The sequence below is a fragment of the Pteronotus mesoamericanus genome, unplaced genomic scaffold (assembly GCF_021234165.1).
Source record: "Pteronotus mesoamericanus isolate MK-2021 breed Mesoamerican mustached bat unplaced genomic scaffold, CSHL_Meso_final scaffold_232, whole genome shotgun sequence".
NCBI classification, from domain to species: Eukaryota; Metazoa; Chordata; class Mammalia; order Chiroptera; family Mormoopidae; genus Pteronotus; species Pteronotus mesoamericanus.
In genome coordinates this window covers 23,399,620-23,414,775 of record NW_026555311.1, presented here as the reverse complement: position 1 = coordinate 23,414,775, position 15,156 = coordinate 23,399,620, and the positions used below count along the sequence as shown (strand labels likewise).

Genomic DNA, 15,156 nt, shown 5'->3' with positions numbered 1-15,156 from the left:
TTTGCAAAATGAGTGCGTGTGCACCATTAACCAAACACATCTCCAGTAAAAGATATATTACGAACCTGAATTGACTATAAAATACTAATCACAGAATGTAACCATCCCTGTTTGATGCTTTGCGGCTCACACAGGACCTCGAATATTATTTTCTTTTGGTTGGCATGACTGTATTTTGTAGCACCATTCTCGACCAACCCCTTTACTGACACCTCCACTAAATGTGTCATTTTCCTTGTGCCACCAGCGGTATGTATGCTATATACAGCTAAAGAAATTCTAGCTTATGGGTGACATTTTCCTTTAAAGCATACAGTTAGGATGGGCAAATTCACTTATTTAAAAAATGAGAAATGGAAAACCATTATGTATTTCAATCTTAACAAAATAAAAAGATATGTTTTATCATTAATCTTCCTGTAGAATGGAGGTGAAGTTTCTGACCTATGCAACATGAAATGCTTACATGAGTTCTCCTTTTTCTCTGTTTACTTTTACTCTATACAGTCTTACAATTTAAGGCTCCTATTCAAAAGAGTTATGAAGTTACAGGTAACTTCATAGTTCAATATAACTGAAGAGTCAATAAAACCAACTCTTCCTGTTTTACTTTGAAATGATCTAAAAATACAAGGCTATCTCATGTTTTGATAGTTGGCACTCAAATACAAAAACGAGAAAGCAGCACAAAGAACAGTGTGGTATATGACACTACGCCCAATTGCACGACCTGCAGAGAGAGCCAGTTTTTAGAATATATTTGCTGACAATCCCCAGTTGCTGGTTTGGGAAATATTTTATATTTTAACCAGTAATTCTAGAGCAATAAAACAGACAAGGATATGATAAGAAAATTTTTCAGAGAAAACAGAAAAGATTTGAGGCTCCAAACTGTATTTTATTCATAAAGGACCATAGGAAATGTATGTGTGTCCATATCTAGACCAGAATTCCCTGGGCGCCATGATTTTGATTTTAGCCATGTGTCTTGCCACAAAGAACTCTGGATATAAGCACGGCATGTCTCTCTATTAAAAATTAATCTGCCCAGGTCAGCTGACATCCCAGCAGGTCAGAGATAACAGAGGTAAAAGCTGTATGCTCGCTACCTAAGTAATAAAAAAGAATAGCTCCTGGGCGAATTCCTATTCAGACAGTACAGCACACACAGAAATAAAGGAAAAGCACTGCAGAAAGAGGGGACAGAGCCCTGACTAATGTTAATGTGGTCACTGGGACACAGCTACTGCCTGCTTAGCTGGCTGGGTCCATTTACTTCACTAAAGAAAATTGGCTCTTGAGATGACTTATTTCTATGAAATCTGCACAGAATTAAGGGAGCTGAAGTTTTCCACATTTCATTTCCAACTCTATGTTATTTAGGGTCATTACTTCTTGCCATAATGTCATCATACTGGTTTCAAGTGCTAGAAGATATTGCACATCCCAGACACAGAGAGATGTCAGCCCCCACAGGGAGGATCTTTACTGGGGGAACACTTATATTAAAATTTTTTTTGGTGTTCCAAAACTTAATCTCAGAATATTGGTAGTCCTATTAAATTGTTCAAATAGCCTTGCAAACTGTCAGAGTTAGAAGGAGCCTTATTTGTCCACTTTATCAATCCAAATTTAACCCTTCAATTTCATATACCTGCATTGACCCTATTTACCAATATAATAAGCAGGCCCGCAATAGCCTCATTTAAGTAATTAATAAATGTGTGAACTAGAACAGGGCTGAGACTTACTGACTTTGACCCATCCATCTGCACATTTAATTAGAGCTGCTTCACCAGTTCCTCATTCCCTATTCCGCCTGCCTGTCTTCCATCCCTTCCACATCCCTGCCAAGCTGGTCACCAGTCCCGTTTCCATACTCCAGAGTCAGAAAGAGAAGAAGAAAGGAAGAGAGAGAGGGCGGGGCTGGGGGACGACCTAATTAGTCCTGGGCAAATCTGTTGGGGAGCTAGTAATTACTGAGTCCTGTGTTCAGAGCCATTCAAAGTCATTACATGGAAATGGGCTCTAGTTTCAAAGAGGGCAAACTTTGGCTGTTTTCCCTCAAACTATACTTGGAAGCATTTATGGGAGATAGTACTATACTGACATCAACTAACATTTACATAGTGATATCTATGTGCCCACAATGTGCTGAGCACTTTGCATATATTAGCTCATTTAATCCTTGCAACGAACTTACTCGGTGGATACTCCTATATCTATTATTTATTATTACTGGCTGTTATACCTATTTAAAGATGGGGAAGTTGAAGCCAAAACTGAAACATGTTTACAAAAAATGTTGGTTAAGTAGTGGAGCCAGGGTTTGAACATAGGATGTGTCTGGCTTTAATCTTTTTTGTCCACTGCCCGCCAGGACAGCTAACTGGCACTGCTTAGAAAGAGGCATCCAGGGGGCAGTCAAGAGACTTTGTTACCTTGTGTCATCATTTTTGCCTCTTTTGGTCTCAGCTTTATCTGTATAATGGGAAGGTTCAATTGGAAGACCTTTAAGATCCCTTGCTCCTTCACTATCATTGCTTGAGAGAATTTTCTTTCCAAAGATATTTTCAATAAGCAGTAAGTGATGAATAAAATATATGGAGTGTTTTATGCCCTTTAAAAATGTTCCTTTTTAAATTTATTGGTGAGAGAGAGAAAGGGAGAGAGGGAGAGAGAAACACTAAGAAACACTGATTTGTTGTTCCACTTATTTTATGCATTCATTGGTTGAGACTTGTATGTACCCTTACAAGGGATTGAACCCGCAAACGTGGGGTATCGGGATGATGCTCTAACCAACTGAGCTAACCATCCAGGGCCTAAAAAATGTTCTTTTAAACTTAATTTTATTCCACTATTTCTGGACAAAGCTAATAGAGTGGCTTAGTGTTTAAATCTCAGTGCTTCCACAGAGGGATGCTTCCAAATACGTATGAATTGGTTGATTAGGAATATTCTAATTATGCAACTTGGATGGGCTTTAAATAAAGAATAGTACATTTGATTTACTTTTTTAATTTTGGAGAGTGGAAATAATAACAGCGATGATGATGATGGTGGTGATGATCAAGTAAGGTGCCCTGATACACAGCTACATATGGGGTAAGCATGTATTATTTATCTGCCAACAAGCATGATTAGACTCTGATCCTACATTCACTTTGAGAGGGTTCCACTCTATGTAACCTATGGAATTTATTTATTAGTTTCATTTCGCTTTTTGTTTTCCCGGTACAGTATGTCCTAGAAACCAGAGAACACCATCTCCGCATGGGAGCACACCCCCCAGGGGCTGGGACCAGTGGGACCCTCATTAAGTGCTGTCTCCCCTGGTATTCTTCAATTCTACATGAATGAGGGAGTGTGAATTATGATGTGGCGACAGGAAACAAACCAACCAAAAAGGTGGGGTTACTCCAAGGATGGCTTGGAGATTGGTGGTGGAGTCGTATAGATGAATATTGGCTCATATGGTGTTGATAGCTATTACTTCCATTTACACATTCGTTGCACTGATTGCACATTCATCGTTTGAATTAGTGCAGAGTTTATTCCTTACTGGAAAGTCACGTTTTGTTTGTTTCTGACTGAACCTATAAAAAGATGATGTTTTAGTAATTAGATTTATTGCACTCACTTAACTACACTTTTATGCAAAAATTTCTTTATTGTGACTGTAATTATAGCTATGTTATTGCTATAATGTAATTTGGAATTTAAAATAAATATATGATAAAAAATGGCCACTGAAAGCAGTAACCAAATGATCAAAATGACCTTGAAATGAATCTATGTAGATTTTTAAGATATGTAAGTTCAATGACAAATGTAGTGACTGGTAAAAAAAAAAAAGTTAAAGCATGTAATTTCATAAATTACACGGGTAACACAACTTACATTCCCAAGCTTATTGAAATGCCTTCTTCCCCAATAAGGTTTTTCTTTATTCTGTTCAGTTTCCCAATACAACAAAAAATGTTGATGCCCTCATGTTACTATTATTTATCTGGAAGAAAGTTCTTTATATTTAGTAATTAAAGAGTTTTAAGGAAACTATAAGTTAACTTTCAATGACTGTGGAGAAAATTTTCAGGTTTTGTTTCTTTTTTTTTTGTCTTTTAAACTGTGTTGGAAAAGATTACAAATTTATAATTAACTAAGATAAAAATAAACAGTTAATTTTAGGAGGAAGAGGAAGAATCTACCTTCCTTTTTACTGAATAAAATCATCAAGGTAATGGGGCTAATTTGAATTCTCACCAAAAATCCTAGTTTTTATCTAGAGCTTTATGTTAATGTTCTAAGGAGAAAATATTATTGAAACCCAAATACAACATTTGTTTTGACTACTGCTTTTTCCTTTTATTTGGGTAACAGTGGCTTCTATGGTACTATAGTTTTGAGGGGAAGTGGCGTTTATAGTGTATGAATTAAAAACAGACCTGACTATTTTAAACTTCATAAAACAAAAGAAGAACAATAGAACACTACAAGGAATGTATTACATAAATTAAAAACAAAACAAAAACCTTTCATTCCTCCCCTCCCCGCACCTGCCCGCCCCCGCCCCCGCCCCCGCCCGGCCCCGAGAATCTATCATGAGCGTGGAAGATCTGACAAAATCTCAGCCCCGCTGCCTAAATACATGAAAAGAACTAGAACGTGTTACTTAGATTGAAAAGAGGAAAAACTGGAATAAAAAACAGCTTTCCCTTCACTGAGCCCTGGGAGCCAGGAGTTGCTCTTTTTCACCTTGTGCTCTTTTTAGATCATCTTTTGGTCCCTCATCTAAGATCATTACCATAACGAGTACTTTTTTGTTTTAAAAAAAAGGGAGGGGGAGGAGGAGAGAAAACAAGGATATCCAGGCACTTTTGAAAAAGACTGCTTTTTCACAGTCGTGATTCTCTGCTAAGTCATTGTGTTAAGCACGCTGCCGCTCGGAACTGAGGAGCATGATTCTCCCTCTCGGCAGCCTTCAAACGCAGGCTGGATAAAGGCAGATGGGCATTTATTTTGGATCCACACTGATGTATATGTGTTCGGATGCGGACACATGGATAGCAAAAGAATAGCAGCTTGATGAAACTGATCCCCCAACCTCCCTGAAATATGGCTTTGACACAAGAGGATACCCTCCTCTTCCTTACAAGTATATTTCTAACATTTTCGCTAAATATCTCTAGAAAAACCAATCTGAAACACTTATTATAGGCATTCAATAAGAAGCACTTTTATTCAGTCTTCTCTTTAATAAGCAAGTCCCTTATGTTTGCTATCCTGGATTTTAAAAAGTCTATCCATAAAAACAGTCGTAGAAGCAAAGCAAAGCAAACCAAAATAGCCCTGAAAAATGGGCAGATTTAATGAAGGAGGTCAATGGCTGGCGCGTAATGGGTGGACGGTCGGTTATACTGAGATGCAATCCTACACGCATACGAGTTCCTCATGATCCTGCTTGGTACTGCTACAGAGAAAACGCATTCCCATAGCAGCGTTCCTGGTGAATTACAAAGGGAAAAAAAAAAAGGACTGCAAGGTGACACTATGATAAAGGGCAAGCAATTTTCTTTCTTAGGCTGCAATTACTCTTGGCAGCACTTAGCATGACACATTCCTGTGCCAGGGAAAGGATTTTCGGTCGTTTAGAAACATAATTACTTCTGCAAGCACAGCTGTCACTCTCACCCATACGTCAGCGCAGCTACAAGCCTCTCGTCTATGCTAATGTATATATATACGCGTCTCCATTATTGAATCCTCCAAGGGTCGGGCGAGCCTACCTGCCCAGCTTCTCTCATCGCACAATGCGGTCAGGTCCAGCTGGGGAACTTCCGAGACAAAGCTCTCCTGCTGGGCGTCGGCATCTGGAGTCCTCTGCAGCTTGGTGTCAGGTATGCTGGGGTGCTCCTGGATCTTCATCGTGGGGCTCTGCAATACAGCACAAGGTCCGCGAATATCTACCGCTCACCAAACCCCAAAAATGTCTGCAGCAATTCCACTCTGTCCGGATGAAACCTCCCACGCCAGAGCTGCTGATGCACCCAGTACAGAAATCAGAATCATAGCCTGATGCCCCCTGGATACTAGCTGGCCACTTGCATGCACAAAGCAACCGTCCATCTGCGCTCCTTTAACTTTTCTTCTGTGAGAAAATGCTTTCTGAGGGCTGCTCCTCCTGACAACTGCAGGCAGCTGACAGTCTTGATGAGTACTGATTGGGGCCAGGAACGAGGGAAAGGAGTTTGTGTTTCCTTAAAGGAGCATGGCTCTCCAGACTGTAAACAACAGCCATCCCACTACCGCTGCTGCTGCAGCTGTGGAAGCAACATGGTGTCCTCGCACGCAGACTTCTTTGCCCCTCGGGTAAACAGTCCCGCAAGGCCAGGAGCTGCGGACGCGTGTGCTCTCCTGCTGGCCCTGCAGACTGAGATCAATTAAGCGGAGCGTGCTGCACATTCCCAGATTTCCTGTGGTTGTTTTCTCCCTGAATGTGGGGAGAACAGACTGTTTATGGAGGAGCTCTGGGTATTAAAGCATTGTTGCGCAAATTTAAACAGCACAGAGGTTTGGCATCTTATCTCAGCTAGCAGTAAGGAATACGGACTCTGGAAAGGAGCCAGAATTACACAGGGAGCACGACTTACTTTTTTATTTTTTACACTAAAAGCCAAGAGATGGGAAGTCAGTGATGCATAATTTAGATCTACAAATATGCAACTGACACTTGTTTTCCTACAATTCATCTACTCTGAGTATTAAATAGTTGGCTACACTTGGTTTTGCTCATTGGCGGCAACCATACACCAGGCTAAGATAGCAAAACCCTCCCCTAAAGGCTGCTCTTTTAGCTAAGTGATTTTATGGTCTGAAAATTGCACTGAAATTAATTTTGTTACCTTGATCTTTTGATATCTTGTAAATGCAAACATTGTCAGTCTCCCCTCTTTCATAACCTCATAAACAAAAGTGTTTGTTCAAATGTATTTCTCAAAGAGCACTTAACCTGTACCAAAGATTTTCTTTGAGAATAACTGGAAATTTATTTTAGCAAATATACCATCATTAAATGAAAAAGACAAAAACATCTGGAAGTCATAAATGATTCCATAATGAGAAGTGTTCTTATGCTTAAAATAAAGCACTGCTAAGGTTTCCAGCTACTTTTACTAGCTATTCAGCCCACTTTAATATCACCAGGGGAACACAGAGGGCTTTTACTATTACAGTTCCATGGCATGATGCTCAAGGACTGGCATTTTCTTCAACATTTGGGATAAAATGAAATATCATCAACCAGTTTATGATGAGCTACTAAAGTCAGACAGAAATGCCAAGCAAACGAGAGACTTTAAGGCACTTTAAAAATGATGTTTGTCTATTGGGAGAAAAAAAATGAGAGTACGCATTTATACTACAAAAATTCTTTGTTCCTTGGGCTGAAGCCTAAGTGAACCAGTGCTGAGTGACCAAATCTGGTGCTCAGCTTTTAAAAAATTACAGGGTCAATCCTGTGTGTGTGTGTGTGTGTGTGTGTGTGTGTGTGTGTGTGTTAGAATCTGCATATAGCAATTAAACATTTTCTTAATTAAGACTTAAAACACCACTACACTTGGAGACATAAAAAAGGTAAGAATACAGGAAACATTGGACGTTTGGCACTTTCTTCATGGGGAACATGATACAGGCCATTGGTGCTGCATAGCAGTGGAATAGACATGGGTTTCGCTCACAGGCAGGCCTGAGTTTGAAGCGTGATGGACATTCACAAGACTGGTGCTCTGAGTGGGCCACTTAACTCCTCGGAGCCCCCATTTCCCAGTTTATATGGAAAATGGCAATCACACCAATCTTGTGAAGTTCCTTCGAAGGTCTGAGAGAAGTATGGAAGGCCTCCGCCACGGTGCCTGGAGTACAAAGGACACATGAAGGGAAGCCATCGTTCTTTTTGTTATTATTGGCACCGCATGAAGATGAGTAAAACATGGCCACAGCTCAGAATGCTAGGGAGAGGAGTGGAGAAGAGGCATATACAATCGCAATTTGAGATGAAATGCGCTACAAGAAGGGTGGAGCAGAATTTTTGATGCATTATGAAAAAAAAATTAGAGAAAAAGACCATCTGTGTTCCCGTCAGCAACAGCAATTTTGATTTGGGCTCAGACACCGTGGGTCAGAGGGATCGGCGAGGAGGGTCAAGTGCAAAGGCAGGCATGACAGCAGGGTGCTCTTGGTCACTGCAAAAGAAGAGGTTCCTGGTGGCCAGCCCTTGGGGTAGGGAAGGGGGTGGGTGGCAGCAGCAAGGGTGAACTGAGAAAGGCCTCATATGCTGGGCTAAGCTTGGATTTTCTCCTGTATTAGATAGGAAAGCCACCGAAGGATTTTAAACACAGAGTAATGATGGCAAAATGTGTGTTACCAGGCTGATACCCAGCAGATGGGAATGGGTGTTGGGAGGCCTGTGGGCTAGGCTGTGCGGGCAGCCAGGGTTCTCTTCCCAGACCAGTCACTGGCTCTGCTCCCTGCGGTGCCTGTGTCCTCTCAGGATACTCAAGGGTCCTGTAGTGCTTGACGTGACATGTGTAAAATCCTGATATGGCACAGATATACAAATTAACGTAAAAATGCATAATTTTATGATTGCTACATCTGAATTAGCACCAATTTCAAAGTAAAAAAATTAAAAGAAAAATATTTTAATTTTCCTACTCTAAAATACATAAATTAAAAAAATATTTTATTTCACTTTTGATTCTAGAGAGAGGGGGAGGGAGGGAGAAAGAGAGGGCAAGAAACATCAATGAGAGAGAAAAACATTGATTGGTTGGTTGCCTTCTATATACTAATGAGGAAGCTGAACCTGCAACCTAGGCACTTACCCTGACTGGGAATCAAACTGATGATCTTTCGGTCTGGGAGACAATGCCCTATCAACTGAGCCACACCAGCTAGGCCATTCAAAATACGTGAATTTTTGCTTATTCTTTCAATAACATGGTTTTGGGCACCCACTCTATGCTGGGCTCTGGGCAAGACAGGCAAGCTTCCTGCACTGAGAGAGCTGACATTCAGTGGAACAGGTTAAAGTACATTCAGTGAAGTTCTGAGGACAGTCAATTTTGTTGTAACACAACAACGGACCAGCTTGTGAAGTAGTGACCTGCCCTTCAGTGTTCAGATACAGTCTGAGAGTCAGGCATGTGGCAGGAGAGTCCTACTCTGGATAGGATGCTATAATAGATAACTTCTGTAAGACTCTGCTATTCTAACAAAGAGAATCAGGTCAAAATTTTACTACTGTATTCAATACTAATTTATGTCACATATTATATACATATAATATGGCTGTCCATTATATGTCAGGTGCTTGAGATATAAAAATAAAATTTATTTACTCATTCATTCAAGAAATAATTTTTGAGTACGAAACTTCAGTGGGTAAAATAAGGTCTCTGTCCTAATAAATCATATGGAAGGGGACAGTTAATAAAGAAAAAAATGTCAGGTAGTGAAATGGACTATGGAAAAAAATAGAGCAGGGTAAGGAGGATAGAAGAGGTAGGGGCCAAGGTCTGCTGTTTTACATGCGGTGGTCAGGAAAGTCCGTCCCAATAAAGTGACCCATGAGCAGACATGAAAGAAATGAGCGAGTGAGCCATTTGGATAGAGCGTTTCAGGAAGAAGGAAAGCAAGTATAAGACCCTGAGGCATGATCATTTTTTATATGTTTGAGGACCAGCAAAGAGGTCATTGTATCTGGAGTCAGCGCCAACGCACATAGGTGTTTGGTATGTTGTCTGCACCCCTTATGATGGGATATCATTCATACTAGAGACCTATGCTGACTTACAGGAGCTTCTGGGCCTCCCGGCTGATTTTCTACATGGCAGCGGAGAAGTCCCTCCTACGTGAACCCACGCCAGCTCGCATGGCCATGGGCACACTTGTGCACGGCACTCACCAGTATATCCACACGCTCAGCCCCATCCTGCTGTGCTCTGGTCAGCCCCTGGGGTGGCTCTTTCACTTGCCTGCTGCTCTTACAGGCCTGATTCCTAATTCTGGCTCCTCTGGTCTCTGAACCTGACACAGTTCCCTTACCTGTTGCTGCCGCGGACTCCTGGTGTGGGCTCAGGGTTTATGTACACGAGGGGCCTACGAATGCTGGTCAGTGGCTGCCCATGGGGAAGCCATTCAGCATCTGTAGCACCATACTAGGAAAAAACTACTCGTGCTTCAAATATTAGTTAGCTTAGTCTGCGGGAGGCACCTCACCAGATTGTTCCCCACTCTCTCCTAGTGCCTATAATATAGGATTGCTCTCGTCTACTTGTCTGTTTCTCCTAATAGATAATTAATGTTAAATGTCAAGGACATTCTCAAATACCAAAATATTTTTGGTTTCAACTTTGTTGTTTATACATCTCATGGCTTCAGTTAAATCAGAGAGCACAGAAAGTTAATTTCACAGTTTTCAACTGAGATGTGACACGCCAAACCCTTGTCAGAATGTTGCGCCATATGAAAACACACTAAATATTCATGTATCGAAATAAAATGACTGGCTCGTAGGAGAGACAATATGGTATGGCAGATAGGGGATGGGTTTTAGAGTTGGAGACATGAGTTTAAGTACCAGCTTACTAGCAGTAAGATCTTTAGTGGGTAAACCTCTTTGTACTTTAGCTTCTTTTTGCTAATACAGGAATAAGACTTCATAAAGTTATTGTGAAGATTAAATGAAAAACATGTATTAAAACAGCTGGCCCATAGTAATGGTAAAGGAAATGTTATTTGCATTTATACGCTATCTTCCTTTCACAATCCATTCATTTGGCAAGGGTTTATTCAACACACACTATGTCCTAGATATTGGGGTGACAAGAACTAACACGGTAGTGGTCACAGGAATAAAAGAATTGTAACTATGTGGTGATAGATGTTAACTAAACTTATTGTGGTGATCATTTCACAATATATACAAATATCAAATCATGTTGCATACCTGAAACTAATATAATGTTATATGGTAACATATAATAGAATTTAGCATGGAAAGGGGACATTGAACATACAAGTGCCAAATGCCATGCATGCTCTAAAAGAAATACCCAGTATGCTAGCGAGCAAATAATGAGAGGGCTCACTTTGCCTGGGGCCTCAGTTGACATTCCTTGTTCAGGTCAAGAAACCATTAACTATGTCTACCCATCTGATATTTGTTAAGACTTGTCCCTGACTTGCTAGGCTGGGCTTTTTCTATCCCCAAACTTTACTGATCCTGCTCCTTCTCCGGCTTCAAAAAGTTCCATTTTTTTTCATCCCCTGTCCTTCTCTGCACAGGACATGGATAACTAGCCTAACTAACGGCTTACCAGAGCCAGGAATAACGAGATCATAGAGTGTATGGAATAATGCAGTTCGCCTAGGAAGGAACCATACACTGTTAATATAAGGACCACATGGAACCATAAACATTTTCTGTTTGGTCTGACAAAAGAATAACAAATTTCCAGAATCCATATGATTTTGCAAAGCTTCAGTCACTTTTTGAGACTGGGTGGAACTGGAAGAGAATCTAAACAAATAAAGCTTTTTAGTGTTTCTGGTTCTAACATAACCAATAACAAAATCCTAAAGCTTCCATGAAATACAGTGAAGTTGAAATAACAGAGACATCCATTAATGAGTTAACCATAAATACTTGTTCATGAGTCTATTTCAGAATCTGTTTCTGACTTTTTCATGGCAAAATGAAGTATGCACATAAGTTCCTGTGATCAATATTAATTCTCAGCCTTGAAGACGTCTCTCCTTTCTCTCTCCTCTTTTCTTTTCTTTCCTTTTTTTAAAAGCAGGATAAGGAAAAAGAAATAGCCTTTTTTTAAAATTATGAATGTCTTGTTTGTTATCAAAGGTATGCTTCTAAGCTTTCCTAAGCAGTAGGCTTAGAGAGCATAAAGAATGTAAAAATATCTTGAAAGAATTTAACCCTCATTAACCTTATACTACTGACATAAAATAACCTCTCCCAGATAATGTATATGTTTTTATGTAGTAAATAATTCTTATATTTTGTTTTTTGACAAAGAGATGAAGTATTAAGTTATAGTTTTAATATTATGGATTTTCTATCAAAGCATATTTCCACAATAACTTATAACAATAGAAAATAACTTATCAGAAGGAATCAAATTGAAGGGTAAGGTATAAACTCCATTTAAACAGAACTCTGAAAACCTGTATTTTCAGCAATAATTTTTAGAATTTAGAAATTGCTAGTTTTAAGGACAATCTCTCTTCTGGACCCTTTCAGTTGTTAATTTAAAAATAAAAGAACAAGAACTTTGGATGCTACATGCTCAGGGAACAGTGAGCTACATTATTCTCTTTTAAAAAAATTATATTTTATTGCTTATGCTATAATAGTTGTCTTATTTTCCCCTTTTGGCCCCCTCTACCCAGCCTGCCATCTCCCTCAGGCAATCCCCCCACCATTGTTCATGTCCATGGGTCATGCATATATGTTTTTTGGCTACTCTATTTCCTATGTTGTACTTTACACCCCCCTAACTATTCTGTAACTACCAATTTGTACTTCTTAATCCTTTTACCTTTTTCACCCACCCCGTGACCTCTCTCGCATCTGTCAGGTCAAAGCAACCATCAAAGCATTTTCTGTACCTATGATGATGTTTCTGTTATGCTTGTTTGCTTATTTTGTATTTTATGTTTAATCATTGATAGAAATGTACTTATTGCCATTTTATTGTTCATATTTTTCTTCTTTTTCTTCAAGAAGACCCTTTAACATTTCATATAATACTGGTGTGGTGATGATGAACTCCTTTAGCTTTTTCTTGTCTGGAAGTTCTTTACCTGCCCTTTGATTCTAAATGATAGCTTTGCTGGATAGAGTAATCTTGATTGTAGATCCTTACTTTTCATCATGTTGAATATTTCTTGCCAATCCCTTCTGGCCTGCAAAGTTTCTTTTGAGAAATCAGCCAACAGTCTTGTGGGAGCTCCCTTGTAGGTAACTAACTGCTCTCCTCATATTGCTTTTAAGATTCTCTCTTTGTCTTTAACCTTTGGCATTTTAATTATGATGTGTTTTGGTGTGGTCCCCTTTGGGTCCATCTTGTTTGGCACTCTCTGTGCTTCCTGGATTTGTGTCTATTTCCTTCACCAAATTAGGGAAATTTCCTTTCATTATTTTTTCAAATAGGTTTTCAATTTCTTGCTCATTCTCTCTTCTCCTTCTGGTACCCCGATGATGGTATAATTGAAGTTGTCCCAGAGGCTCCTCATACTATCTTCATTTTTTTGGATTCTTTTTTCTTCTTGCTGTTTTAATTGGGTGTTTTGTACTTTTTTATATTCCAAATTGCTGATTTGATTCTCAGCTTCATCTACTCGACTGTTGACTCCCTGTAAATTGTTCTTCATTTCAGATACTGTGTATCCTTCATTTCTGACTGGTTCTTTTTTATGGTGTCCATGACCTTTTTAATGCTTTTGAAGTTCTCTCTGAGTTTATCCTCTCTTCCCCTAAGTTGCTTGAGCATCCTTATAACCAGTGTTTTGAACTCTGCACCTAGTAGCTTGCTTGTCTCCATTTTGTTTAGTCCTTTTTTGGGAGTTTTGTTCTGTTCTTTCATTTGGGCCATATTTCTTTGTCCCCTCATTTTGGCAGTCTCCCTGTGTTTGTTTCTATGTATTAGATCTAACTGCTTCGACTCCCTTTCTTGGTAGTACCGCCCAAAGTAGTAGGTATCCTGTAGTGTCTAGAGGCACAGCCTCCCCTATCACCCAAGCTGGGTACTAGTGGTGCACCCATTGTGTGGGCTGAGTTCACCTTCCTCTTGTAGTTGAGCTGTGATTGCTGTTGAAATGTCAATGGGAGGGATTATCCAGGACGATCAGCTGCAAGGATTGGCTGTGACCATTGACCACCAACCTCCAGCCCCTGTGGATGATCAGCAGTGCAGTGGCCCACTCCAAAGAACAGGACTTACTTCAGCAGGTCCCTGGCGCTTGCTGACTCTGCCCCTTGAGTATGTCACTTGTGGAGGCGGTTGGGTGGTGGTGCTCCAACATGTTCTGTAGCTGTCCACTGGGTATGCAGGATCTGGGGCTTCCTGGCATGTGTAGGCCAAGGTCAGTGACCACTGTGTTCTGTCTGGGGCCACTTGCATAAGCTACAAAGCAATCTGCAGATGGCTGCTACTTGTGCTGTGCTGTGAGGTGTCCCCAGAGAGGCCAAGCTGTGAACCAAAGCCAGCTACTGCAAAGGCCAGGCCTGGGACCACTTAGCACGAGGTGTGTGGCTTCCTGAGGCCAGATGCTGCTTATTTGAGAGGACTTTAAAAAATCTGAAACATGAGCCAAGACAAGCCCTCTATATGGAAAGGTCATTGGAAACAGCTTGAGTAGGCCCCAAGTTGGGTAGAGCCTCAGGGAATCGCCAGGGTGGGGCAAACAGTGTGAGTCAGGTTGATGGAGTCTCAGATATGGTACTCACCTGCTGGCGTTGTGGGTAGGGGTAGGGCTCAGAAAAGGAACAATGGCTTCTGCCAGTGTTTCTGTATGGGAGAAAGCTGTCCCCAAGCTCTCGCCTTGATGTCAGACACTTCAGTTGCTCTCTGTATGCCTCTGATGCCTTTTAAGCTGCTGCTCTGGTGCTACAGCTCAGAGGGAGTGAGTCTGAGTAAGTCTGTGTGTGGGACCTGTAAGAAGAACTGCCTGGGGATCCACAGCCTCAATCCCACCTGTTTTTACAGCCAGAAATTATGGGGACTTATCTTCCTGGCACTGGTACCCCTGGGCTGGAGGGCCTGGTGTGGAGCTGGGACCCCTTGCTCCTGATATATCCCTCCTGATTTTTATCTGCCACAGATGGGTGTGGGACCAGCCCATTTGACGTCTCTGCTCCTCCTACCAGGCTTGGTGTAGTTTCTCCTTTAATTCCATAGTTGTAGGACTTCCATTCAGCTTAATTTCTGGTGGTTTGGAATAATGGTTGTTCTGTAGTTTAGTTGCAATTTTGATGTGGTTGTGCAAGCAGGTGAGCCGTGTTTACCTAGCCTACCAACTTAGCTTTCCTAGGTTCTTCCTGTTATACCATTATATATTGTCCCAAACAGATTA

At 40.7% G+C, this 15,156-nt stretch overlaps 1 protein-coding gene across 2 annotated transcripts in view; it reads right to left on the bottom strand.

Moving 5' to 3' along the window:
* FAM13A (family with sequence similarity 13 member A) overlaps window positions 1–15,156 on the bottom strand; it is a 266,776-nt gene that overhangs the window by 25,281 nt on the left and 226,339 nt on the right. For both annotated transcript variants that reach the window (XM_054591743.1, XM_054591744.1), the window contains one exon: window positions 5,790–5,937. In XM_054591743.1, the coding sequence (XP_054447718.1) occupies window positions 5,790–5,937 (148 nt within the window). The remainder of the gene's footprint in view (window positions 1–5,789; window positions 5,938–15,156) is intronic.